At 39.2% G+C, this 27,927-nt stretch overlaps 1 protein-coding gene across 29 annotated transcripts in view; it reads left to right on the top strand.

Moving 5' to 3' along the window:
- Dys (Dystrophin) overlaps positions 1-27,927 on the top strand; it is a 149,799-nt gene that overhangs the window by 62,768 nt on the left and 59,104 nt on the right. For 3 of the 29 annotated variants that reach the window (XM_086831756.1, XM_086831755.1, XM_086831754.1), the window contains exon 2: positions 7,818-10,683. The exons of the other annotated variants lie outside the window; for them this stretch is intronic. In XM_086831756.1, coding sequence (XP_086687882.1) covers positions 7,981-10,683 — 2,703 coding nt within the window. In that variant the 5' untranslated portion in view covers positions 7,818-7,980. The remainder of the gene's footprint in view (positions 1-7,817; positions 10,684-27,927) is intronic. 29 annotated transcript variants of the gene reach the window in all.

Raw genomic sequence — 27,927 nt, 5'->3', positions numbered from 1 at the left:
ACATTACGTATACGCAGTAATTTTTCGCTCATCCATTTGCTGTCAGTATTAAACTTCACTTACCCAGCTTGTCAGCTGCTCTACCTGCCAAATCCCTTTGCTTTGCTTTTAATTTGTTTGAAACACTTTGTTATTGAAGTTTCCACTTAGTTATTGTTGCTATTTTCCTTACCCGGTAGTTGTTGATTTTGCATAACAAATTCATTAATTTTACGACAACAAGTTAACGAAACTTTTGCCTTGGCCATTCACAGGACCTTCAAGGAAATCACGTAGAAGCAGCTGTGTGTGTGTGTGTGATTAAATCTCGGCAAAAGTTTTTGCTTCAATCCAATTGTTGCCGTTTTTATTGTGCAAATTATTATTGTTAGTCAATTGAATTAATTTCGCGCACACACTCCACATTCCCGTCGCTTTTCTGGGAAAACGATTTGCTGAATTCAATTAGTTTATTGTGATTTTATTTGTGCCAGCAGCAAAAAAGTTTCTCACAGCACAGCAATGGCAGCATGAAAACGCCCCGAAGAACTAGAAGTAAATTGAAATGCTAAGAATGAAAGTTTTTCCGGCATTTCCATTTGCCCGAAATTAATGGAATTTCCATTTTGGCAAAGCGACCACCACCAGCTCCAGTTCCCCCTTTCAATTAGGTGTTTGTGTTGGCTCTCTTAATAAATAGTTCCAGTTTCGATACTCACATTTTTAATGTTTCTTCTTTTCATAGCTGCCATTCTTTATTCCCTAAAAGTTTAGAATTTCGCTATTTGCTTTCGATGCACGTTCGTCCCTGAACTTTTATTATCGAAAATAATCGAGTTTTAATGTCCAGCTAGGAGACCCAAGAAATGGTCTCACATAAATAAATAAATGTGTTGGGCATAAGGAAAAAAGGGGCAATTTCTTAAATTCGCTTATGGTTCTTTTGAACTTGAGTCGTTATCAAGATGGTTGTTATGATTATTATACGATTTTTTGGAGGCTGAGTGGCATTAAAGCATCTCCAGCCTAATTGTCATAACTTAGGTCCCCCATTGCGTATACGTAATATTTATTGTGTTTTGCCCCCAGGCAAGGCTTTTGAATTATTTAGCGGCGAGGCAAGGACGAATTATGCTTATGATTAGATTTATCTAGTCGGGCTATATTCCTTCAAGTTTCTTCTTCAACTTAAAGTCTTTGCTGGAAATTCTTCAACTCATTTCGGCTGCTTTATTCTTTATTTATAATTTCCGTTAAAAGTTTTTTTTATAGCTCACACACCCACACACACCTTTCCCCATTTTCACACCTTCATCATCATAAAACCCATATAACCCAACGCAACGCACACACACAAAGACATGCCACAGTGGAACAAGCGTATCATTGGCATGCCAAAATCCCATAATCCTACTTCGGCTGGCTTTTAGCGGATTAAAACTTTTCAGTTGAGTGCCCGAAAACCGAACACGGACTATCTTCCCGGATGCGACCCCCTCTTCTCTTCGCACGGGAATCTTGATTGTGTTATTAACTAGCGTAAATGGGTGTTAATTCCCAGACAGGCCACCGTGCGTTTCGGGAGTATAAGAAGGGTTAGAGTTCTTTGGAACTAGTTTTGCTCAGGTTATGTTTGTAATTTTTTATTATCTATAGGGAAGCATTTCTTTAACTGTAGGGCTTATATATTATTTCAGCGTTCAGATAATGTTTAAAATATTTTGTTTTTAGTATAGGCAGTTATTTCTTAAATTACAGAATGAATATATTATTATTTATAAACAAAGAGCGTATCGGGAGTATACGAAGTGAGGTAGTAAGAGTTCCTCTTTGGAACTTGTTTCATTCAGATTATGTTTATAATATTTAATTATTCTTAAAATAAAGAAGCCCTTCTTAAATTGTAGGGTTTATATAAGAGTTCTTTAAAACTGTTTTCGTTCAGGTTGTGTTAATAATATTTTAATATATGTATATGTATAGGGATATACTATATAATATATAGGGAATCTTTCCTTTAATTGATGAGTCAATATATTATAAAAACGACTAAGACAGAATACATGTAGATTTTTAGAAGGTTTCTTAAGAGCTGAGTACTTTGTACTACATATTTATATTCTTTTATAGCTGCTATAATAATATTTAAGTTCCCTTACCGTAGACATAATAAATAGATATTATATACTGTAACAAATATAAAGCTTGAATTTCGCAATATTTTTCTGTTTGGTTAAAAAAACAAGAGTTCTTTCGTTTTACTTTTCTTAATAAATTCCATGGCTTTTTAAAATAAAAATTATTTATATACAAACTTTTTAAGTTAAGTATATGTTCAAAATATGTTTAAAGCATAAGGAAACATAAAGTTTAACCCAACATTTCAACACTTCTAATATCCTCAAAAGAATTTCCTTTTAATTGTCCTTACACTCTCTTTACGCACTGTATATCCTGTTATGGCCTGTGGCAGCTCATTTGTTGCTTGTTTGGTTATTTCAATTAAATGTTAATAAAATTGTCTAACCGAAAAAACTAATTTCGGTGCTTATTCGTGTGGACAGAGACAGAGACAGAGAGAGAGAGGGAGTGGGAAAGACTAGAAAGAAATGGAAAATTAGGGAGCAAGTAAAAGAGAGACAGAGAGAGAAAGAGATGAGGTAACTGTGCGGTCTCCAAATTGGCCAACTTAAGTACCGTTACGTTCTAGTTGAGCATTTCCTTTTTCTTCATGGCATTTGCCAGGGTTTTCCCTTTTTCTTTTTTCTTGGTGAGGGAAAAACTTTATGGGAGCGCTTACATTTCCCTAGCCATTAATTCTACCTTGCTTTTCAATTAGTGTTGCCTTCGGACCGGTTTCCTTGGCCAGTTTTGTCTTTTATCGTTTCCCTCCGTAGCCCTCCTGCTCTCCGTTTCTATATGTATATATATATGTATATCCTGATTTATGCTGTCGTCCTGTAGGAGGTATCCCACCCACATCCTGGAGCCTCGCCAGATGGCTTGAGGTGACTGCAACGGGGCTTATCTCTAGGCACCTCCCTTCCGGGCCCATTCCCTCCATCTTAACTAACTCGTCTTCATTTCTCAGCTGGCTGCGTATTTGCCGGGAATGGTATATAGCCATGGAGGTCGGTGCTGTCCATCGGTTTGTTAGTATTAGCCATGTTGGCCATGTCTATTGGCCAGAAGGTGTCGTGTTGATAAATTGCCAAGAAAACAGGGTTGGCAGGTGGTTGGTTAAAGCTTTTGCAAGAGTGCAGGAATTTGTTTTAAGTTTTTCTTCTTTTTAATATTTGTATATTTGTTGGAGATATTTTTCAATCAATTGGCGATTGTTTTTCTATTGAATTTTGTATTATTTATATCTTCAGAGCTCTTAAAATTAAAGATTTCGAACCCTATTGCCATTCTTCTTTGCAAAAGTTATCTTTCCTGTGGTTTAATTTAATCTTACCTACACATTGATTATTTTTTAAAGTTGTTTTTATAATCCTTTATATATTATATATAATTTCATTATCTGATTTATCTTATTCTTCCACCCCATCGAACACATCGACAACCCTTTTATGGAGAAGAAAACTTTAGTATATTTCACACTATGCAAATTGCAAAATCGTTGGCATTTCAAACGCGCTAACACCTGCTTGAAGGCTTAACCAAACACAGGCAGAACTCCCCCTTTTCACCGTGCCACGCCCACCCAGACAGCGACGCCCCCCTCTCTAGCTTTTCCTAAAGGATTTCCCAGCGCATTCGCTTCTGGCTTCTATCAGTGTCGTTTTGTTATTTATCCTGCGTGCCTCTTGACGCCTTTGGGGCATGCCACTTAACACACATCGACCGTCGCTCCTGCCACGCCCCCTTTGTTGGAAAGAGGCAGGGGGGGGGGGCAATGGGCGGGGGAGTTGGTGTAATCTTTTCTTGAGCTTTGCGTGCAATGCGTCGCGTTATTTGCTTTTCATTCAGCTTTCTTCTCCTTTTTTTTGTATTTTGTTGCTTTGCTCTCTGCTTTTTTAATTTATCATGTCTATTTGTTTAGTGTTTGAGCCTGGCCCATGGCGTGTAGTACAAGTGGAGTCCTTTTTCCTAGCTGCGAGGTCCTGTCCGTGCTCCTTTTCCTCTTTCTCCTGTCCTGTTCATTTGTTATCGCTGTGTTTGCTTGTGTTGCTCTTGCTGCTTTTCACTTTTGAATGCTGCGGATTTTAACTCTCTTTTTTTTGTTTTTTATTTTTTCGTTGCGGTTTTCCACTTAGTCGCTCGTTTTTTTTTCTTGTTTTTTTTTCCTAAATGAAACGTCCCTGGGCTTTTGCGGATTTGCTTTGGTTTCCATTTTCCTCCTCTACAGTTTTTCCCATATCCCCAATTTATCCTTTTTCATCGAGTAACCGCCTTGTGGTCAGACTTCCTTGCTGCTGCTGCTGCTAGTTTGATTAGGTTTCCAGCACTAATTGAAAATCATTGAATGAGGTTTTCACCATCGCCATGTGTCCGGTTAATTTGTTGTCTTTTAATTAATTTATGTCAAGTGTTATTAGCGAAAGATGCGGTTACCGTTGGATGATTGAAAATTTAATAATTAAACAGCTTGAGACTTCGTTTAAGTGGAAGTTCTACACATAACATAATTGTATAAATTTTGATAAAGAAAACGCACTTAACAAAAGATTTCTTAGATTGTATTTTATACATTTTCAATAGTTAAAAGTAGTTCCTCATATTTCATTAAAAACATTTACCATTTCCTGTGTAGAACAATTAAAGCCTGGCAATCAAGCTATAGTAATTTGAAGAATATTTCTTTAAAAGGACTTCCCTTTGGGCTATTTATCTTTGCCAACTCTGAATTCACTTTCTAAACAAACCACGGAACAACAATGCAAACAAATGAGAGTGGGACCCAGATAGAAATTCTCTGTCCTATCTCGAGACACTCGCTGCCGCAAATTAAATCAAATTCCTTGCTCAGACAGCGCGCAGGAGAGATAAAGACCAAGGGATTCGGGGAGATTCATCACACAAACACACACAACACAGGGTTCGTGACAGTGACAGGACATCTTATTTAATTTCCAAGGGCTCAGGACCAGGACCTGATTCCGCATCGGAGAACTGGAAACCGAGCATAACATTAATTTTTGTTAATCTATTTTCAAGTTGCTTTTTGGTCAGCTGCAGCTGTGCGTTGCCCCTTTTCCTGAACCGCAAGTAAATATGCTGTCATTAATTTAAAACTTACACAAACAAAACCGAAAACTTCCCTTTACTGTCTGTCTGTCAGCCGTTTGCAAGCTTCTGAGAGTTATGTTCATTAGCAGAGAAGCAATCCCCAGGAGGAGGCTGCATAGAACAGAGCAGAGCAAGGAAAGCCAGCTTGTGAGATTCTGAGAATTTAGTTGGAATTCCTAATGAGCGAGAGCAGGCAAATCTAACCCAAATATGTCAAGACGATGGCTTGGTATTTTCTATGCCCCATGCTTTTCCAGGGTGCAATGCTCCAAGGGGGTCAGCAGGTGTGTGTGCACTAACAGAAATGTTTAACTATAATTATAAGATGGAAAGTAGTGTCATTAAAGAGTTTTATTTATACCGAAAAGGTTACAAAAATCATTCGGAATTTGGGTCGTATTTGATAAAATTGATATAAATATATACTTATTTGTCTAAAGATTTAAAAATTCAGCTGGTTTTTGTCTCAGACAATTTGTTTTGGCTTTTAGCAAATTAAGCTACCATTAAGATTAAATAAATACGAATTTTGTTTCCTTTATCTTCATAATATTTACTATTATTTGTAAAATATCCCAATGGTCATATGAATTTTCTCGCAGTGCTGCACATGTGTGTGCAAAGTGGGTCTCTTCAGTTTGCTGTGCATGTGCTAAAGTGTTGATACAAGTTACTTTTGCCCATCCTCAGTACAGCCCTTCGTCGTCCTAACACACTGACACACTCGCCATGTGAAGAAGTGCCCTGCATCCTTTCGCTTCTCTCCTTGCTCTGTCAGTGTCTCTGTCTCTATATCCTATACCCTATACCTAGTCCCTGTTCCTTCAGCTGGTCATAAACCACAACGGAGACAGGGGTGTGTTGAGGAGGGGGAATCCCCAGGACCCCGGGTTCAGACAGCTGAGCACGTAGCATGACGAGTTGACAAAGTGCATCACGGGCCATGATGCAGGTCTTGCCTGCTTGCTTGCTATTTACACAGCTCAAAAATTGTCTCAGCTTATATGGTTTAATATAAGGAATATTTTGCAGTAAATTTACCTTAACAAACATCTTAATGGTGTACCTGTCAAATTTTCATTTCCACTCTAATTAATTGAAATTTGTAAAGTTTAGTCGATGTCAGGAGTGTTTGTCTTTGAACTAAATTGCATAAAATGAAATTGCATTGTAAAATGTCAGGCGAAGATGAAGAACCATTTGATAATATCTTTTAATTGGTAAATTTAAGCTATTTTCTTGGATATGGAAAATTAAATTCAAAGCAAAGGAATTTATAGTAAATAAAGGAAGGTTTACGAGCAACTTCAATTATTATTCAGGATTACATTTCCTTTAGATTTTAAATACTTTCAAGGATTACCCATCTACTTTCACCTTTCCCGACTTAAAAAACAACACAAAAGCACGCAGCAAATGTATGCAATTAAATATTTTAAATTTCGGGCAGTGCAAATACAGTGGCCACGTAAATTAATCTACCCACTCGGCGCATGTAACTCGGTCTGGCTTCCGCTCCTTTGAGCCCTCCATCGCTTTATCTCCATATTCATATGTGCATTTGGTTACATGTTCGCGCGTATTTCCCTCATGGCTTGTTTCAACCGTCCTTTTCCGCTTTTCCCAGCCATTTTCCCCCTTCGGCCCCATTCATTTGTTGGTTTTTTTATTTCAGCTCGAATTTGTGTTTTATAATTTATGCGCATTTTTTATTAAATATTTATGCTTGTTTCGAGTTCTAAGCCACACAATTCCCCACCTCTCCTTCGGGAGATCATTGTCGCTCATTTCCCTTTATGGCGTATTTACGCTCTAAAGCGTGTAAATGTTTTCCATTCCATTGTTTTTCCCCCCTCCTGTGATGACACGTGGAGAGGGGTTGGTTGGAAAATGGTAGTGAAAGGCTTGAGGTTGGGGTTACATCCCTTTTCCAACCCACACGCAGTGTCATAAATAGTTTTGTCAAAGCAACCACAGAAACTGCAAAAACTTAAGTTTTCAAACATTTTCGGCTAACAGAAATTCTTGGTCAAAACTTGGTGAAAATTTCAAGGAATTTTCTTTGTTTTCCCTTTCTCTTCTCATGTGCTGCCATTAGGTATTTTATTTGATTTTTATTATGTTTTTGAAATGTTTTAAGAAATGGAAATTTGTGTCAATTTAAATTCTCTCTCAATTATATTGTCAAAACAAATTGGTGGGTTTTAATTTCTGTGCTGGAATTGCTATCGATTTATTTAATGGAATTAGTTTAGTTAAAGTGAGAAAATATGTTACAGACCTTAAAGCAAATACGTTACACTTTCCACAACAAAAAATATAAATAAATAAATATATTGAAACACATTGGTTATGCTCGGTTATGCGTCAATGTGCATTAATTTCAAATAAGCAATGACTAATATAAACCATTTAATAAAAAGTAAAATAAATTAAACCAAAAAAAAATACGAAATAAAATAAACTATGTGATTACATTAATACAAAACTAGACTCTAATTAACTAAGGAAACTCTTGAAAACTTAGTTTAATCCCAAAAAAAAACGCTTGGAAGTGTTACACCTTCGAAAATAAATATAATAATCAATCCCCCGTGCGTATCCAGGATATAACAAATAAATGTTCACTAGTTGCACCTCGAAGTGCAATTAAATTGAATGTCAAAAAAGAAAAAAATAAATAAATTCACCCGTCCGAGTGATTGATTGATTGACGGTTTGATTGGCAAACGTACAGTTCATGGCTGAGTCAAAGGAAACGAATGCGCCATGACCACGACAATAACGGCGAAGATTGCGCAACAGCAGCATCAGCAACAACACCAACAACACCAACAACACCAACAACACCAGCAACATCAACAACAACAACAGCAGCATCAGTCATCCAGTAACATGAATGGTTTTCGAATTACCGGCTATCCAGCGGCTGCCACGCCCCCCACACGCCCCAATCCTATTTATGCCAAGCCCAACGCCCATGAACTGGACCTGCACATCAGCGAATCGCTTATGTATCCCGGCAGCACCCAGCAGCAGCAGCAGCAACATCAGCAACATCAGCATCATCAGATGCTACAAAGTTCGCCGGGTCCACCGCCACAATTGACCAGCATGCTGCCCAGTTCCGGATTACCGGGAGCAGCCCAACCGATCGCTCTCAAGGGCAACAATCCCTTCCTGAACAGCCCGTCGCCCACGGAGGTGGCACCCACGCCTAGCGTGTCCACCTCTATGCCAACACCAGCAGCAATATCAGCGACCATTTCCAGCAACTACGAAATGCCCGAGTACGCGGAGCCATCCCGATTACGCGGTCTGAAGCAGCGACCCCACAGCATCGCAGTGGGCGGAGCAGCTGCCTCCAGTTTCGTGGACTACAATGCCCAGCAGCAGCAGCGACTGCTGCAACTGTCGCGCCAGCAGCAGCAGTTGCGCAACGCGGTAACAGCAGCAGCGGCCACAGAAAATGGGGCTGGCAACGGAGGCGGCAGCGGCAGCGGTGGCGAAAAGGAGGCTCTATATGCAGCTCTCTTTCAGCAGTACCGGCAGAGTCCCACCAATGGACAGCCTGCTCCACCAGTACCACTGCACAGGAAACCTGCGGTGGCTCCGGTGGTTCCTCGCCGCTCGCAGAGCACTCCCAGGCCACCCCTGCAACAGCAGCAGCAGCAACAGTCTGGTCTAAATGGCCAACTCAATGGAAATGGCACTCAGCGCCCCAGGAGCTTGGATCGCTTCAATGGTGGTGTCCACACTGAAGCACCACCCATTCCCCTGAGGCGTTTTCCCAACGGAACGGGCAGCACCAACGGCGGAACATTGTCGCGCCAAAAGAGTCCCAAGAAGAGCAACAGTGCGGATAATATGCTCATGAGTCCGGCAAGCAGTCAGGTGAACACCATGCGACATTCGATAAGCTTTCACGGTGGTCAGGAGACGGAGAATGGGCCCAAAGGCGATCAGGCCAGGCCAATGAGTTATGCGGCACCTGCTCCGGATCAAGCGTATCTGGAGCATCAGCTTAGAGCCTACTCGGAGCAGCTGAGGACCATCACCGAGAGTGTGCGCAAGTACTCGGAGCAGGCCAAGTTGCTCTCGGAGCTCAAGAGGCAACAGCAAATGGCCAAGCAGAGCCAGACGAATCTAAATCTGTTGACGCCAACGACCTGTAATAATGGGGCCACGGGCAACTTTCAACCGAATATGATTTCCCCGGAGATTGTCAGCAAATCCCTGGCCTCGCTGTCCACCAGTCAGGCGAACGAGGCCCAGACGCCCTCCAATCAGTTGCGTCTCTTTCTGGACAACATTAGGAGCAGCATGCGGCAGGAGTATCAGCAGCATATGCCAGAGGATGTGCTGAAGCCCACTTCCACCTTGAAGCGTAACGGAGCGGATGCAGCGGCATCTGGTGCTGCTCCTGCCGCTGCACCTACTCCTGCTCCTGCCAAATCAGAGCCTGAAGCTGCACCCACGCCCTCGGATCAGCTGCGGCAATTCCTCGATGCGATACGCGCCAATAAAATACCTGAGAGCGTGGACAAACCCAAGATGACCAGCTCGCAGACCCTGGACTCGTTTATATCGAAGCCCTTGCAAATGCCAGATGTGACATCCGGCACGCCGGGTGGCGGAATTCCGGGAGTAGCATCAACAGGAAGTGGAGCAGGAGTGGGAGCAGCCAATGGTCAGGCAAATGGCCTGCCCACTCGAAGGAGACCAAAGAGCAGCATTTTACCCAGCAGCAACAATGGGAAACTAGAGCAGCGGGAGCACTCCCTGGTGACCTCCGAGAGCTTCCACCAGATCTCGGACAACCTGAGGCTGATGAGTGAGGATCTGCAGGCCCTGAGCCCCAGCAAGGCTGTGCCCAGTTCGGCCAGTAGCAATAGCCTCAAGAATTTGGCCGCCAATGGCAACAGTTCACTGACCACGGAGCTAAGGGTTATAACCAGCTCTCCGTACAGCACTTCCCCCAAACTGCAGCAAATGGTGATGAGCAAGTCGAATAGCTCACTGGGATCGGTGACCACGCCTTCGAGTGCCACCACCACGCCCTCCACAGCTCCCATGATCACCGATTTCAACGAGATCCTGGACAGCTTTCAGGCCATGGCCGATAAGTACAAATCGAAAGGTTCCTACGACTATTTGCGCAAGTGTTCGGAGGCCTTGCGACAGCACTCGTTGCAACTGAAGTTGCAGCAGCAACAACAACAGACACACTTGCAACACCTGCCCCACCAGCAACAACAACAACAGCAGCAGCAGCAACAGCATCAGCAGCAACAGCAGCAGTTGCAGAATGGCTTCTGTAGCGACGACAGCAGTTCGTGCAGCACCACTCCTGGCAGCATACGGGAGGCGGTTCAGAATCTCCTCCTGCAGCCGAGAAATGGTTTCCAGATCCTCGATGATCGCATGCGATTGTTTATCGATATTATCGATAGCCAGGATCGATTGAGTCAGGTGAGTGGAGGGATTTAGAGGTCGGTTGGTTGCATTTTTGGAGATTTTGAAAACGAAACCTTTATTTAAGGGGTTTATAAAAATTATTTCAAAATTATTTTTTTATCGATTTAAAAGTAAGAGCTGGAAAACAATTAAATATTTTAATGTTTTCATCGATTTTTTTTATCGAAAAAGCATTAAGTTTTACATAAATTAATTAGCTTTCCTATGTCAGCAGCTGGGTTTATTTAATTATTATTTAATCTCTTGCACAACTATAACTTTATTAAAATATATTCTCTTTCTTGCAGGTATGTACTGTTGACCTATTGAAAACTGAATTATACAGAGTAAGTCGAGCATGTTACCAAATTACATTTAAGAACCGCCTATTGCCCGAGACATAAAAACAAATGTATGAACATCAGATACACTTTTATTGGCTTACATAATTCATCATCTTCGAAATGACCAGGGCCGGGTCAATGCGCTTATCTTCCGTTGGCCAAAAGTCCCAACTCTCCTTCCTTGCTTCCTTGGCGGCTAAAAGCCATCAAATCAGTTAATGACCCAGAAAGTTAAACTTTGCAAGGAACTGGACCGGGGGGCGTGGATCAATTTCCATCAATTTTCACCAAATTTGCTCAAAGCCAATTAATTTTAATAAACTACAAAGTCATTTTGCGGTGGCAAGTAAACTAATCTCGGCCGGGGCGAAATTGAAATTTTAATCAACGGCATAGAGGCCATAAAACTTGACACACGCACACACGCACATCGGGTGACAGGGACGTATTGTAATCAAGTGAGACGACGACGAGTCGGGGAAAATTCCCAAAACAGTAGATAATCAAAATACACGTACCGCACCGGCTTTCCCTTCACCGTTGATATGCTAAATAAATCAGGTCCCGAGCGGAAATGTCTGCTGTCATAATAACACCTTTTCGGTCCAGCATTGCATTGTCCTTTGCCTTCTCGTGACATAAAACAATATTGCTAATGACAAATGGGAACTATGTTGTAGTTCTAATTGTGGCCTTTGTCTGGCACGAAGATCTCTGCCCCAGCCAGGCTTATCGCACATTGCCCTTACAGGACTTGGGCTTAATTTAAATTTATGTGGTCCTCTCCCACTCATCCCTTTGGGTAAATGTTTATGTGTGAACGTGTTGGGGTTCCTGGGGGAGGCATGAGCTCCTGGAATTGAGTTTATATGTCTCCCATGATAAGTTCATCGCACAAAACCGAAAAATCTGTCAAGCCCAGTGGGTTTGGTGTAGCTTAAGAATCAATATTTTACGGGGAAAAGGAGTTAACCTTTGTAGACCTTAGTTAGAAAGTAAGTAAAGCCTAGATAAGTGTGTGAAATAATTGCTACTTTGTATAATTAACTTAAAAGGCAGGAACAGGGGGAGTTTTATTCAGACAACTAAGAAATTTTTAGTTAATTAGCATAAGCAAATGTACACAACTCCCTTAAAACACTGACAGCTCAAAGCCATTTCTCTAATTATAATGACTAAGTTTTCCTCCAGGAAAAGTCTAATGTTCAATTTTACTGACTCCTTTATTCCCGCAGAAAATGTTAAACTCGTTCTACAAATAAATTTCTCATTATCATAGCTCTCCTACTGATATTATTGAGGGCAACAATTTAAGTGCCAGAGGCTGCTTATTTGTTTCATTTAGGCAAATTGCATTCGTATTTGTGTTTTGCCAACGCAAAATGCAAACAATAAAAGTTGAATGCCACCACCATCACCCATGACAAACACAGTGCACTGTGCACAGTGCTGCCGAAAAGTATGCTTCTCATAATGCAATTGCAAACAATTACCCCGGACTGAAGTAATTGCATTTCCAGTACACACACACGCACACAATTCACAATTTACAATTTACAATTTACAATTTGCATTACAAAGTAATTATTTCTGCAACAGTGAACCCCCCGGGCCGGAGAGAAAAATTCTCCAGCTTGCAGCCCACTTTTCCCCACCCGAATTTCACCAATTTTTGTTTAGTAAATGAAGTGCAAAATCAACGCAATGTGGCCCCTTTTTCCGACATTCCCACTTATTGACAGCCCTGACCGAATGACATTTATTTTAATTAGCTTCGCATGCCAGCGCTACGGGTGTGTATATGGCTCCAAAAGGACCCTAGGTCCTGTCAGGATACCGGAATTCACTTTTAGCCGTGGCGCAATTAACAAATGCAATTTTGTGGCCTTTAATGTTTATTGTGTGCATTTATTTGCATCGAGGGTGGATGTGTATGTACTGGATGATTGTGTGTGTGTGTTTGTAGAGGCGTGAAAACCCAAAAAAATAACTTTTTAATTACTGTAACGGACATTGCGGTTAATTACACTGGACAACATGGTTGGCGATAAGCCAATTTGTATGGCTTCAATGGGTCTCTTATTGCCGTTGTAATAGCGTTGATTGAAATAACGAACTATGCGGGTTTTCAATACATTGTATTCCTTATTTGAAATAGGTTTTTTTTGTTTTTGTTTTTTATAAATGAGTTATAAATTGAGTTAATAAAATGTAATAATTTTGAACTGAGTATCAAAAATTACAAAAAAATGTATAATAATAAAAGTTACATTTTCTTGAAGTCTTATTATGGTATAAATACAGAAATACAACTTTATATTCAAATAAAATGTAATAAAGTGTTCAATTCAGTTGTAAAACTGCTATAAAATAATTTTTTTTTAACTCTAAATAAGTCAATACTTGATTACAATGTAAAAATTTTGATCGCATTTATGCCTTGGTCACATACGGTGCGTATGCGTGATTTTCCCAATTTAAATTTTACGGATATACAAATAAGTGGCTTTATTTGATTTAAAAGTATCTACAATTTGTTTTCAGATTTTTAATTAATAATTTTAATCTAAGTAAGTCTATATTTAGCATTCAGGTGCTGTTGGCATACAGTGCGTATGCGTTATTTTCCCAATTTAAATTTCACAGATATACCAAAAATTTGTCTATATTTGAGATGAAAATAGCTAGAAATGATAATGTTAATCCAAATAAGTATATATTTTTAATTACAAAATACAAATTCTGGCCGCAGTTCTGCTTTTTGGCGTAGGTGCGTATACGTGATTTTTCTCATTTTTCTAAGATATACAAAGAAGTTTCTATATTTAAGATGTAAATAGCTACAAATTAGAATTTAACTCTAAATAAGTTTAGATTTAGTCACAAAATATAAATTTTGACTGAGTTTATGCCTTGTTGGCATACTTTGCGTATACGTGATTTTCCCAATTAAAATTTTACAGAAATACAAAGAAGTGGCTATATTTGAGATAAAAATAGATACAATTTTTTATCAAATGTTGAATTAATATTTTAACTCTAAATAAGTATGTATTTTTAGTCACAAAAATAAAAATTGTACCACATTTTGACCTTGTTGGCATACGATGCGTATGCGTGATTTTCCCAATTTAAATTTTACAGTAATACGAAGAATTTGTTATATTGGAGATAAAAATAGCTGGAAATTCTAATTTAACTCCAAATAAGTATATATTTTTAGTTACAAAATACAAAATACCGCAGTTCTACCTTTTTAGCATACGCAGCGTATGCGTGATTTTCCCAATGTAAATTTTACAGATATTCAAAAAAGATTCTATATTTTAGATGTAAATTGCTAAAATTTATAATTTAACACTAAATAAGTATATATTTAGTCACAAAATATAAATTTTGACTGAGTTTATGCCTTGTTGGCATACATTGCGGATGCGTGATTTACCCAATTAAAATTTTACAGAAACACAAAGAAGTGGCTATATTTGAGATAGCTCCAATTTGTTTTGAAATTTTTAATGAATAATTTAACTCTAAATAATTATATATTTTTAGTCACAAAAATAAAAATATGTGCGTATGCGTGATTTTCCCAATTTAAATTTTACCGATGTATGTAAATTCGAAACTAAACATTATTACTCCCTAATTATGTTATTTATTCGCCAATGTAACGTCGACAGATGACCGGCAGTAAAGTGTACGCAATATTTTTTTCGCGCTATTTGATTAAAAACCGCAAAGGCAACCATCAAAGTGCGTGCTTAAAATAATTGCAATTGTCAAGCGCTGAAAGCCGAGAGGCTCAGGTGGTCGAAATGGCAGGTGGTGGTGGGGGCAATGGCCTGGCCATTGTCAACGGCTTTCAATTGGAGGCTCAACACACACAGACATACCTTGTTTGCACCTCCCGCCATCCCCTTGACCGTGTCGCTTATTAATTGCATGTCATAAATCATGATTATGCCACTTGCTGACCAACCGCTGGGCTAGTCGCAGTTATTATTATTAATCTTTGTCGCCCACACACACACTCGCTCACAGCTAGAAGATGGGGCGTGGCAAGGATGTGAGAAGGCAAATGGTCTCGAGAGAGTCAGAGGAGCATAGCCATATGTTGGGACCATGTAAATTGCGATGTTCATTCCGGCGGCCAGCCTATCTTGATTAATTGCGAAAGTTTACCAGAACACAGGGGCCAGAACACAGGGGCCAGGACACGCGGATACAGGACACTGGTTCGCGGACCCATGGAAATATGTCAGCTGCTTCCCTTTTTCAGGGAAGAAAAACATTGGCAACAAAAGTGGCCAACAAGAGTGGCCAACGAGCGCCATAACACGCGTATGTTGTCGCGTAAATTGGTTTTAATATTTAAAGCACTTCATTACTTACATCGCTGTGATGCACTGTAAAAAAAAAGGAAAAAGCAGGAGGGGGAAGAACAGGGAAGGCCGAGTAAAGGCAGAGGTCAGGCCGAGTCGAAGGACAACACCCTGTTAAGCCGCTGAAAAGTATGCTACAAGCTGCTGGCTTAATCAACTGAAATTGAATCAACTTTTTTTTTGTCGCTGAGAGAGAATCCCTCTAGAGGAACTCGAAATTAAATTTCTTAAATTGCGCCAATAAATAATAAAAGTGAGGAAAGTTAACACTGAAAATGAGAGTATATTCAACAGGTTATGATTTGTTTATGTCAGTTTGAAGTCCCTTTAAAATTCAACTAAAATGTAATGCAATAAAATATTGGAGGTTCAAAGTTCAACGTTTTTTAGAACACGTTTTTAAGAGATTTCAAACCCTTTCCAATCTTTGTAGCTACTTGTTTTGTACTTATTTGTTTCTTTCTTTATCTTAAAAGCAAGAAATATTTATTTATTAAGATAATTATTACTCTTAATAATTTATAATCTTATGAACCTTATACTGTTTTTCTAAGCTTACTTGATTTTCATCTCAATATAAATGTTACCTTTCCCATATTTAAATCAAATACTCAATTTAAGAAAATATTTCTTGATAAATTTCAAATAATAATAATGCTTAAATAAATACCAATTCAAAGTGATGTTTACTCAGCAAAAACATTTCAATTCCATGGCAAGTGCCTTTCTAATCACAAATCAATTGAAGGATTCAGTATGGATTAGCTTTCACCTCAACTGAGGGTATCGGGGAATGAAAGGATATCGAAAGCTATCAAAACTGGAAGTTTGCAAAGTTTGTGTAAGAGTAAACAATTTCATTTTTTTTAACCTGTCTTGCAAAAACAATGCAAAACGAAGATCTAAAGCCGGCATCAGATGAAGCGAAATTGTTTGCATGCTTTCAGGCGCCTCAGCATCTCTGACAGGGCGTCATATGCAATACTCAACAAAGTGCATATGCGTATGCAATATGTGTGTATACATACATGTATTCTCGCTGAAACACACACACACACACACACACACTGCGGCAGCTTCAGGCAATTGAAGGCAGATTCTTGTCTTTTCCCATTTTTTTTCCCTTGCTGATTTTTGACATATTTTCTCTGGCAGCAGCAGCAGCAATGCCGGCAAACAAACTAACAAACTTCGGGGCGTTTTTCAGGTGCAACTGGGTTAACATGGCTACGATGGAAATTGCTGCAAGAAAAACAAGGTTGGCATGGGTGGTGGCGGGAATGCAAATGCTCTCAGAAAATGGATACAACCAAAAAGGAAATAGGGAAAGAAAATGGGTGGAAAAATCTGAAAAACTGCTCGCAGTAAAACGAAATGCATTCGCCGCTTTCGCAATTTGTTCAGCCCCCCTCCCCCCAAAAAAAAAGCTTTCTTTTTTTGAGCATATGCAACAGCTCAATTTTGTATTGAATGGCCCTGCACTTGCCTCCGATTTTGACTGCAGATTTTCCACGGTTTTATTTCATTTTTTTTTTTTTTTGTATATATTCCTGTTCAGATTGTTTGTTTGAATGGCAGCTTCATTAATGCGAATATTCAGCCGCCAGACAATGGGCTGAGGTCGGAAGCTTCTGTTTTAATGTCACTGACTTTGCCGTTCCTTTGCACTCCTGTGTCTGTGATTGTGACTGTGACTGTGACTGGCTGTGACTGTGACTGTGCTGATGAAATCAAATTGCAAGTAATTACTTTAATGCTGCCCCTGTCAACGCTCCCCCTTTTCCCCTGGCGCTGCATACCTTACATTTAAAGAGTGCAAAAGACCGCAACTCGTTTGCGGTTCGCGTACTCATCGTATTTGTATGGAACCGCCATTAACTGCGGTGAAAGGAGTACGCACATCCTTATACATACACAAAAAAAAGAAAGTAAAGTGTATTTCCCATCGGTGTGTGGTAATGATTACAGGTTTGATTGATTGCAATTGAATTCGAGGAAAATGAAGCAAAGATTTCGTTGGTATTCCCTTTGAATCTCATTCACAGTCTCGCCAGTCGGATTGTTAATGATGTGTGCCAGTGTCTGCACTATAATTAAGAGAAGAGTTTCACAGAAAATTAATGAAGTTAGTAATTGGTAGCAGAATACGGGTTTTATTTAAAAGGTTACTATAATATGTAAAGAACATATATAATAAGAATATTGTTTCGTGAAACGAAAATATTGCCTTGAGCTTGAGGCTTTCCTCAAAAGCAGTTTCTCTGTCAGAATATTTTTTTCTAATTCTTTATTCTATGAACTAAATTATAGGTATTTAAACCAATTTACTGACCAATTTCAATACAATCGAGGCAATAAATTATATCTTATAATTACAATTACAAATTTAAAAAAAATTCAACTAACAAAAACTGTATTCCTTGTTCAGAAAATAGTTAGCATTTTTGTGAAGATTATGTGCCTCTACTAAATGCTCTCATTTATATTCCTTTATTGAAAATTCTTAAATATTTAATAATTATACTCCAATTATATTTTAGAGTTTTCTCTCTAATATTAAAAGAATAATTTTTATTTATTACAAGAAACGAGGCATAATAAGTATAGATTCTTATTTATTCATTTAGCATCTTACTATTAGTTCCCTTTATTAGTTACCTTATTTTTAAATAGCAACTTACACACAAATACTCACTATTATTATTAAATTTAATACCAATCTCATCTAGTGACATTTAATTCTGTTACCGCCTTCCATTTGAATAATTCTCCATCAAAAAACCCCCTTAAAAAGCAGTAGAAACTCCTATTTTGTATGCAAATGCCACGCCCACCGCCCCTTCTCTCACATGATCGAAACGGAACCTTATATTTTCGATGACTTGTTTTCGTTGCACATCTTAGCATCGATTACATTTTTGCCAAATTGAATTGTGCAGCAAGGACTGAACACAAAAAAAATCTAGAATAAGGAAAAGAAAATGGAAAATAGAAGGAAAAATAAATTGCTTCCTTGCATGTTTTCCAACCCAGTCACCATGTGGGACTGGGGGAGGGGCTGAGTTTGGAAAATTGGGTTGCATGATGACAAGAGTTGAATTCAATTGAATACGACATGCTGGCAAAAAAGAGGGAGCACAATTTGCATCGATGTGCAATTTACGGCCTAAATGTCAATTTCACTTAAGACCGACTTTCACTAGATTTTATTTTACTCTTTCGATCGAAAAGTAAAGGCGCTTTAAGCTGGTGTCCTGTTGACACTTTAAGTATAATTAGTAGGCAAAAAAACGACAGAAGAAGATAGAGATAGAGAAAACAGAGAGAGAGAGCAAGGCAAACAGAAGGAGGAGAATAAAGAAAATCCTCGACTTTTCCAGAGTGCACTGCATCAAAGTCAAAATGGCGGTCGAGTGTGTTTGGCCAAGGAGTGAGACATTTGCAGATGCTCGACGGATTGGCCTCCCCCTTTCGAGCCGTCATAATTCCAGCTTATAGTCACCGTTTTGGAAAGTGGAACCCCGCTAACAGGGACGTTGCTTTTGTATTTTGAACATATTGTTTAAAATTCGTAAAGAAAACATCCGAAAATATTGAAAATAATATCATTTTCAGACAAGAATGTAAAAATTACTTTTTATTTATTTATTTATTTATTTTATTTATTTTCCCAGAGCATACTTTTAATTTACTTAAGTTAATATTTTAGAAAATAAAGGTATACCGATTATTTATCGATACTTAATCTGAAGGCTGATATACTGATCGATATTTTAAATAAGCGCGATATATCGATATTATATTCATTTCTTTAATATAATTTTTGGAACAATACAAATTTATTAGCTATGTTATTATTATAAACATTTTTATCGCAAATACTTTTAGTTCAAACCTATAGCTTTATATTTATGCTGATATTATTTTATTATATGCTTTCCAAAAATAACCAAGTTAATCCCTTTTAACTATATTAAAAATAGTTGTTGTTTGGTTTCTAACTCGCATAAGTTTGACTGTCATTCACTTTTAAGCCTACTTTTGTCAGACAGAGGAAAATGCAGTCACTGAAGGCAGGAAGGATAATTGCAATCCTCGCTAATGCTGGAATGCTGGTGATTGTGCACCGGGCTTTGTCTCGGCAACAACAATCGTCACTCAATTACTCCCTGAGCTTTGATGCATTTTCCTGGTAGGAACCCCGCATCCCTACAACAACTCTGCAATATCCTTTGTCAATCTCTGGCGGGCATTGTTGACATTTGTCAACGAACAGTTTTCCCACCGACCAGACGCGTTCTCGCCTTTTTTCGGGATTTATTGTGTTTAATGTGTTGAAAAGTCTCCTTATTTATGGCAACTGGATTTGTGGATCCGCTTTTCCTTTTCCCCTCTCTCCTCTCCCCTCGTTGCACTGGCAACAGCTGTGGAATAGTTGTCACATAGTTTCCATGTGTTGTCATTGTCTTTGTCTCGGGCTCGATTGTGTGGAAAATTGAAAAAGAAAAGAAAAAGAAAGTCAAACAAACCCAAACGGGGAAGGGCAGGCCCAGGAAGAAGGGAGTCTTTGGTATTGTCCTTTCACATTGGCTGTTGTTGTTGATGTTGTTTGGGGGACAAAAAAGAAATTCGATTTGCCAAGCGGATATTAAAGGTAAACATTGACTCGATAGAAGGGACACAGTAGTGGGTAAGATTTGATTAATTCCGAAATCAAAGTGAGTTGATAAGCAAAGTGAATTGTTGGCTAAGCAACAGAAGGAGCACTAGAAATGTTTGCCATCTCTACAAAATATCAATGTCATCGTAAATCCGACTTTAAGACGAAATCCCTGAACTGTTGCAATTTTTGCATTTCCTAATGGCATTTCTCTCACTCAACTTTGGACAGAAATTTATGGGGATTTTTGTACTATTTTTTTTGCCTGGCATTGGCTTTTTGCTCTGCTGGCAAACAAAATAAAGTTTTATGACACGAAAAATGTTGCAACTAATATTTTAGAGGTTGTATTGCTGGCTCGGGCTTCCCTTCTTTGTGGCTGATGTTGCTGCTTTCCGACAGAAAGCTAATAGTGTTTGGCCATTTTTCAAAACTCCTCCTCGCGGGGAGTTGGAGGATAACGTCCAGGATACACACAGCTCAGGAGCGTTGCGCTGTCGTTAACTCAAAGTTTGTTAAAAATTTTTATCAGCATGCCGAGGCAATGACATGACCACATCACAAGGACGCGAATGGGGATCGGGGGTCGGGGCAACAAGGACATGGCTGCCAGGCTACAGGATGTAGGAAGGATGGAAGGATGGTGGAAGGTGGGCCCGAGTGTGGAGGAAACCGCTAGCCACAACATGACGACGTCACTGACATGTGACCATACATACTAATAAAGCGTTAGTTGCTCGCCCCGAGCTGTTGAAATTTTTTTTCAACATACTCTACCATGCATCTGATGAATTTCGGTGGGGAATTTCAGTTAAGAAATAGTTCAGTGATTGATGGCTTAAAATTTTGTTCACTTTTTCTAGCTTTAGATGTTGCTATTGGAATAGTTAAAGCTCTTGCTGGAGGGGAATTCTATAGCTTATATTTAAAACTAATATTTGAAGTTTCTTTTTAGAGTAGAAATACTTTTAGGATAATTTATGGTTTGAAAAGAGTTTCTTGGAGCTGAGAAATCAAACTTATTTAAAAGTTTTTATATATTTGAATACTATTTTTAACAAATTGTACTTGTGGCTAAATAACTCCGGTTAAAACGTTAAACTTTCTGTTTGCAAAACAATTATTTGATCCTGGTGATAATTTATTAATTCGCATTTGTAAACAATTAAATGTGTTTTCAACATAAGTATATTATGCCTTCAATGTATATCCCAAAGTATCCTTATTTTCTACAAAACTTATACCAAAAAACTTTTCCTTTTCAAAAACTTCCTTAGACTTTGACATATGAATTTTGGTTGGTTGCATCAAAAGTGTGTAGCTTCTCCGTCTGAGATATTTTTTCCTTAAATTCTTTCCCGATCCTTTAGGACACTTTTTCTAGTGACAAAGTCCACGTGGCAGGAGATAAGGATTTTAGCTTTCCTGCTTTTCTATTTCTTTTTTCTCACTTTTCTTTTTTTGGCTCTGGGTTGGCTGATGCCTTCTGGTTGGTCCCTGCTCATGTTTCTGCTTTGCCAACCATTTCCCTGGCTGAGTCTGCAGCATTAAAGTTGTGTGTTGCATTTACGATTCAGCTCCGCTTGACACAGCCAAGGATAGGAGGGATCGGCGGCAAGAAGGGTACGCAGACTTTTAGTGGCACCATTATGAGATGAAGGACCCTTTTTAGCTCTCGCAGCAAAGCTCAGTCAGTCAGGCAACCGCTTTATGTGTGGAGTTCATTACTTTTATGTGATTATGTGTCATGTGTGCGGACAGCAAGTGTGTGTGTGTGTGTGTGTCCTGGTGTGCGACATGTCAGTGTGTCATTGGCATTATTAGTTTTCCCAGCACACTTTTCCCCGGCAGGGTTTTCTTTTGCCTTCCTTGGTCTGTGGCAGTTGTCCCAAAATTAGTTGCAATTATTTATGGCCTTCACTTTTTTGTGGGATTGTGGGATCCTCTGTTTCCGGTAGCTAATCAGATGAAAGTTGTTGATGGCATGTGGGTAGACCCGGGTCAACTAATTTCTATATTCTACGGCACAGATCTGTATCCGGAAACCCTAACCCACTTATGACAGATGTTGTAAGGCTTTAAAATTTCCTTTAAATTCTACCATTTTATCCTTGAAAAAAATAGAAAAATCCTGTGATAAGTGTGCGTTCGTTGGGCTCTGCGAACATTTGAGCATTTGCCAAAAAGTTCGGACCCGTTCCCTGTTCACATCTGCAGCTGGGCAGTAATGAGTTACCAGCCAGCTTCCATTCATTATAGCCGGCCAACACATGGTTATATTACACATACGCAGCGTTGTACATTGCGAAAACATGATTTTTAACAAGTGGGAGAGGGAGAGAAGGGAAAGGAACGAACTGAAAGCAACCTAAAAAGCAGAGGGGGAGAAAAAAACGTGATAGCAGTGATGTTCTCATCGTTGTTCCATTGCCAACAACATGTGAAACATGTGAGATATGAGCGAGGACCAAAACAGGGATTCCCCCTCTCTGTACTCCCTAGATGATTCCTACTCTTGGCCAACGTACATAGTTAACTGTCTGCGGATTTTGCTAACAAGACTCGTCAGTGATTTGAGTGCTTCCTGCATCCGAGTTTGTTATGCGAGTTGGAATTAGCATAGTTAGGGGTAAAGCGAGTTCTCTCCTGCTCGTAATGATGTGCAGCAAAATAACCTTTCAATGGGTCTTTCATATTTGTTGCCAATGAATATTAATTGCTATCAAATAAGTATCAGATGGGGAATTATAAAATAAACTCTTTCAAAGATTATATATTGTATATTCATTAAGATACTTAATTGGTAAGCTTAAGTACATGTGTTTCAACTGCTCTTCTGTCTCTCAATATTTTCTCAGGCTTCGCCTTTAAAGCAAAACTATTTTTTAAGTTTTCCCCATTTTCGCTTTTACCCATTGAAAGCCTTTTTTCTTGATTATTTTACCCCATCTTTTGTGCCCTGTCCCCATTTTGGGCGCAAACTGTTTGTGGAACTAAACCCAGCACATTTGTGGCCCACATTTTGTCTACTTGAAATGGTCCCTCTCACATTTTCCACTTTTTGGAGGGAGAAAGGGCTCTTTTGGAACCATTTTCTTGGGGTTGCCCAAAAATCATTAGCAGGCGACCAAAAATTCAGGTCAGCCGCTTAATGTGCCGCATAAGTACCTATAAGTATGCAATGCACTTTCGTCCAGGTATGCCACACTTTGCACAGACTCCAGGACTCACACCTAAACCTACACCCACACGCATAGAGAGAGAAAGACACCTGTTCAGGCCACGCACAGATTGCGGCAACAAAATCTGTACACTTTGGCTCCATTAAAGCCGCACGCACGAGGAGGCCACGGTTGCCGGTATTGCCCGTGGGCAGCCAACACAAAAGTGCGCTGTCAGTGGCTCACTTACCCACCACCCACATCACCCACCTCACCTCACCCACTCTTGTGACAACCACCCACCCCCTTGCGGTATTTATTTAGCCTATAAAGCTTCAGTTGGTTACAGCCATCTCACACAGCATCAAAGCGTTCAACCATAGGAGAGATGGTAAAAAAGGAAAGTTGGCATAGCCACGACTAGGAATACCCTTTTTCCAAAGCAAGTTTAATAAATATGAGAGAACTTTTCTTGCTTGAACCCCTTACCCCTATAATGTTACTCTGTCTAATTAAAAATCCTTTTTAAGATTTAAAAGAGAGCTAAAAGTCTGGGTTTTCCTTCTGCTTTAACTATTAGTTTTATATGTTCATAAAAATTAATCAAGCATCATGAATATCCCCACAAAACTCCACAGGTACCGCGGGGTATCTCAACTGGGAGGGCGGAAAATGAGTGGAAAGTGGAAAGTCGAGGGAAAAGTGACACACAAAAGCAATGGCAAGCACGGCGGCGGTTCATATGGCAGTTCAGGAGGCAGTTGCCGCTGGTTGGACTCTGTTGACCTAAAAATCTCATTTGCCGCATGCTCATTTCTGCCATCACTTTTGTTACCTTACTTTTGTCGCACCTCTTGGCGGTGTGTAGCTTTGTTTTCTGCTCTCAGTTCCAGCAAATGTGCCCCAGGCCAAGAGAAATAATAAAAGCACAACAACAGCACAGATTCTTTGATATATATATTTATATATATATATATATAAATATATATTTTTTAGCGCATGAGAAAAAGTGCAAAGAGGAAGTGCGAGGAAATGAAATTCGAGCCCGCAGCATGACCTAGAAGTGGTCCATAGACCATATGTTCTACTCCATTTTCTCTCAGTTAATTTCCTGAACATGACGAGCGGCTTTCCTTGTTTTTTCACTTTTCTTTTTCTCATTTTATTTTTGGTGCTTGCCATAATTTTCCTTATTGTTTGTTTTATGTGTAGAACAACATATCCAATTGAAAATCAAAGTTTCTGTCAATAACTTTGCTTGAATAAAATGAAAAGCATAAGGAAAATAACTCTCAAGAAAATACTAACCACAAACTCTTGTTCAATATTTTATATTCATGTTTTGTTAGAACTTTTACTAATAATTATTTTACCCTCTTTTTCATTGCAGGTAAGCTAAAACAAATCAAAGGGGTGCATAAAATAAGGTAAGATAATTAAATGCAGTTTGAGAAAAGCTCGAAATGGAAATGAATTGTAAGTACAATTTATTAAATATCTGAAAGATACTTAAAGTATTACAGCTCACAGCTTGTAATAATGATTAAAATGTAAGAATAGCGACAATTTAAAAATACTTAAAGCTATTTATGACAAATTAATTTTGTTATTTCTCAAAATCTGACTGCCATTTCCTCCATTCGATTCACGAATTGTCATTCACTAATTGAATTCAAATCAGATTTATTATCGTTGGCCAGTTGACACAGATTTTTGCTCAGCTGGGGGTTTCTCTTTCACTGGATTTTCCTTCCATTTTTCCCCTCCCCCGACTTTTCGGGATGTCAATCTAATAAAGTGCAAGTGAAAGCGGGGAGAATTCTGTGCAGTTCTGCGCTGTCACTTAATAATTCAATGCCCGAAATGTAGGCAATGGATGGTAGCCAGCCCTCAATGTCGAGCAGATTTTATTATTTTTCGGTTTCTCTTTTTTATTTTTTTTGCATTTTGTATTTTCTAATTTTTTTCCTTTTTGCTCCTTTTGTTTTTCGGTGGAAATGTCACATGGAAATCTAAATAAGCAAAGCAGCGAAAAGAAAAACGGGGAAAATTGTGTTAGCCGCGACAGAGCTGACAAAATGATAGATGGTAAGGGAAAGGCCCGTCAGCGAAGGAGAAAAAATTAGCGTGGGCCTTTAAAAAAAGCTTCAAAAGCAATCAAAATGACAACTTAAGTAGGCTTCCCAGGGAAAACCGAGCAAAAGGAAAAAAGGAGCAAAGCGAGGAAAGTGAAAAGAGAAAAAAAAGTTAAGTCAAAGTGAAATGAAAGTGGGCACGAGGCGGGAAAATTCCCATCCTGGGACAGGACACAAGAATGAGGAGGAATCTTGAGAAATGTGGGCTCAATTAGGGTATAATTGTTTGTTTTCTCACTTGGCTGGCTAGCCAGCTGCTAATTGAAGCATCAAAAGTTTTTCTTTTTTATTGGCTCCCGCCAAGTGTGAAAGGGCAAAGATGTAATTCAATTCCGGCTTTCCCTTTGCTCGCCTCCCCTGCCAAATGAAAATTGATGTGGACTCTCGGCTAAGCAATTATGAAAATGTTCGCCGGCTTAAAAAACAGCTCCTCTGCGGCGGAGAACTCCCAAATCGTGCGTAAAATTGTTAAACTTTACTGCACAAACCCAAGGCCGTGGACTGAGCCAAGAAATATATATGTGTGTGTGGAACAGATTTTCCTGCGGTTATGTGTGTGTGTGTGTGGGACCCAAATGCGCATTTAACTTAATCAAGATTTTAATATTTAAAGAATTTCCAGTCTGGCAACAAATTGTACTCCTCTTTTATCTCTTATCGTCTTCACTCTCCTTGACTGCCTCAGGCCAAAAAAAAGGGTTCTTGGCCCGAAAAGGAAAACTATTCTGCCAAGGACAAACAACATTATCTCTCTTACATGATGCTTGCCACACTTCAATTGCTTGTAAATGCCACACAATAGATATATATATGTGTATATATATATATATACGTTCACCCACTCCCTTCAACCCGATAAATTTGCAGCCAAACTAAGGTTGTTCTTTTTGTTGTTGAGCTAAAGTTTTCCTGTAGTTTTCCCTTTTTGCGGCTTCTGGCTGTCGACTTGATTTTCAGTCTTGTATGTTGCGCATTTATTTATTTCGACAGGTTGGAAAAATATATACTTCTCTTCTATATATTTTTTGCTGTGTGAAAATCAATAATCAAAATGACAGCAACTCTCGGGGCCAAATCCCCAAAAAGGTTTTAGGAAAGAAAAAAAGAACTAGTTCACCAAAAGATTTCTGTAAATATTTAAAATGTGGTCAAGGGAATTTAAAATGCTTTCAGCCTGGAGGTCAAGTTAACTTTCCTTGAAATACAGCAAAATCATGAGAACTCTGGAGTATTAACAAAGCAAATAATCAAGAGAATTATATATATTTAATAACTAACAACTCCTACTAATTTCCCTTAAGTTTATAGTCACCATTATGAACTTCTTCTAAGGATATCTCAAGCTGTAAAGCACTCACTCAAATTGTCTTGATGTCCTGTGGTCCCTGAGTCGTTAAAAAACTTTGACTATAAACTATAAGGGACTATTTCTTATAACCAGAGCTCTGTCATAACTCAGTGGTATTCACTGCTTGACTCTTTTTCCCAATGCTAAATCATATTTAAAGGCGATTAAATATAGCGAAGAGTGCAAGGCACATAAATTATGAAAGAGACCAATGGGGCGGAGGGTGTGAGAGGTGTTGGGCCAAATCTCATTCTAAGGCGACAAGGACACTCCAATGTGTATCAGGATCTGTATCTGCGTGTGTGTCTGTGTCTGTGCTGTGCTGCCAACAATGACAAATTACCCAAGAAATAAAAGTAAGAAGGAGAATCGCAGGACTCGAAGGCAAAAGGAGCACGCAACACACATAGAAAGTATCTCGCAGATACAACATGTTAACAGCGACAATAACAAGTTATGAGGCAGCTCCTCTCTCTCTTCTTCTCTTTCTCTGCATAACAATAAACAGCAAGTTGCTGAAATTTATTTCACAAAACTATTGTGCAAATAATGAAGCGGCCTCCGGGTCTGAAGATGCTGGGCGGGACTCCAAGTAGATGTAAAAGTTATGAGCATAATTCTTGCAAGGAGCTGAAGGAGCAGGAGGGAACACATGTTGGCATGTTGATTGTCGCCTCTAGTTTGGAGTCTACTTCTGGGCGGGCGGCTTATCCTCGGTCGCACACTGTGAGTGCCAAAAGTATTTGCCAACTAGATTTTTGACTTAGCCATGCAGAGTGCGTTGTGCTGCCCTCTTTCTCTTAGCCATGCCTCATTTTGATCCGCTTTTCGTGGCGTTTGCAAAAGTAGTAGTGACTCCCCTGCGGAAAAAGCAAAAAAAAGAGCCTAGAAACTTTGTCAAGGCTTTAGTGTGGCAAATCCCAGCGACCCTGCCCTAACCGCATCACATTAAGCGCCTGGGTCTTGTCGACTTCATCTGGCAAGAGGCTTAACTTTGATTTCAGCCACTCTGTCCCTGACTCTCTCTCTGTGTGTGTAACTAGCCCACTTAAATACGCGTTAGAGCAGGGACAAGCCTTAGAGGAAAGAGTGTCACATTGCAGATCCTAGTTTGGTGAAGAAATAAGTAGTTTATGGTGATAACATTAGGAATATGATAATAAAGATGGGGTAAATTCATATGTATAATAAAATATTAAATTTAAGGAAATATATAAGAAGTGCAA

This window comes from Drosophila serrata, unplaced genomic scaffold, assembly GCF_035046125.1.
Source record: "Drosophila serrata isolate PLE 108 unplaced genomic scaffold, ASM3504612v1 contig_241, whole genome shotgun sequence".
NCBI classification, from domain to species: domain Eukaryota; kingdom Metazoa; phylum Arthropoda; class Insecta; order Diptera; family Drosophilidae; genus Drosophila; species Drosophila serrata.
The sequence above is the reverse complement of the archived record's forward strand: the minus strand, read 5'-3'. Positions and strand labels throughout refer to the sequence as shown.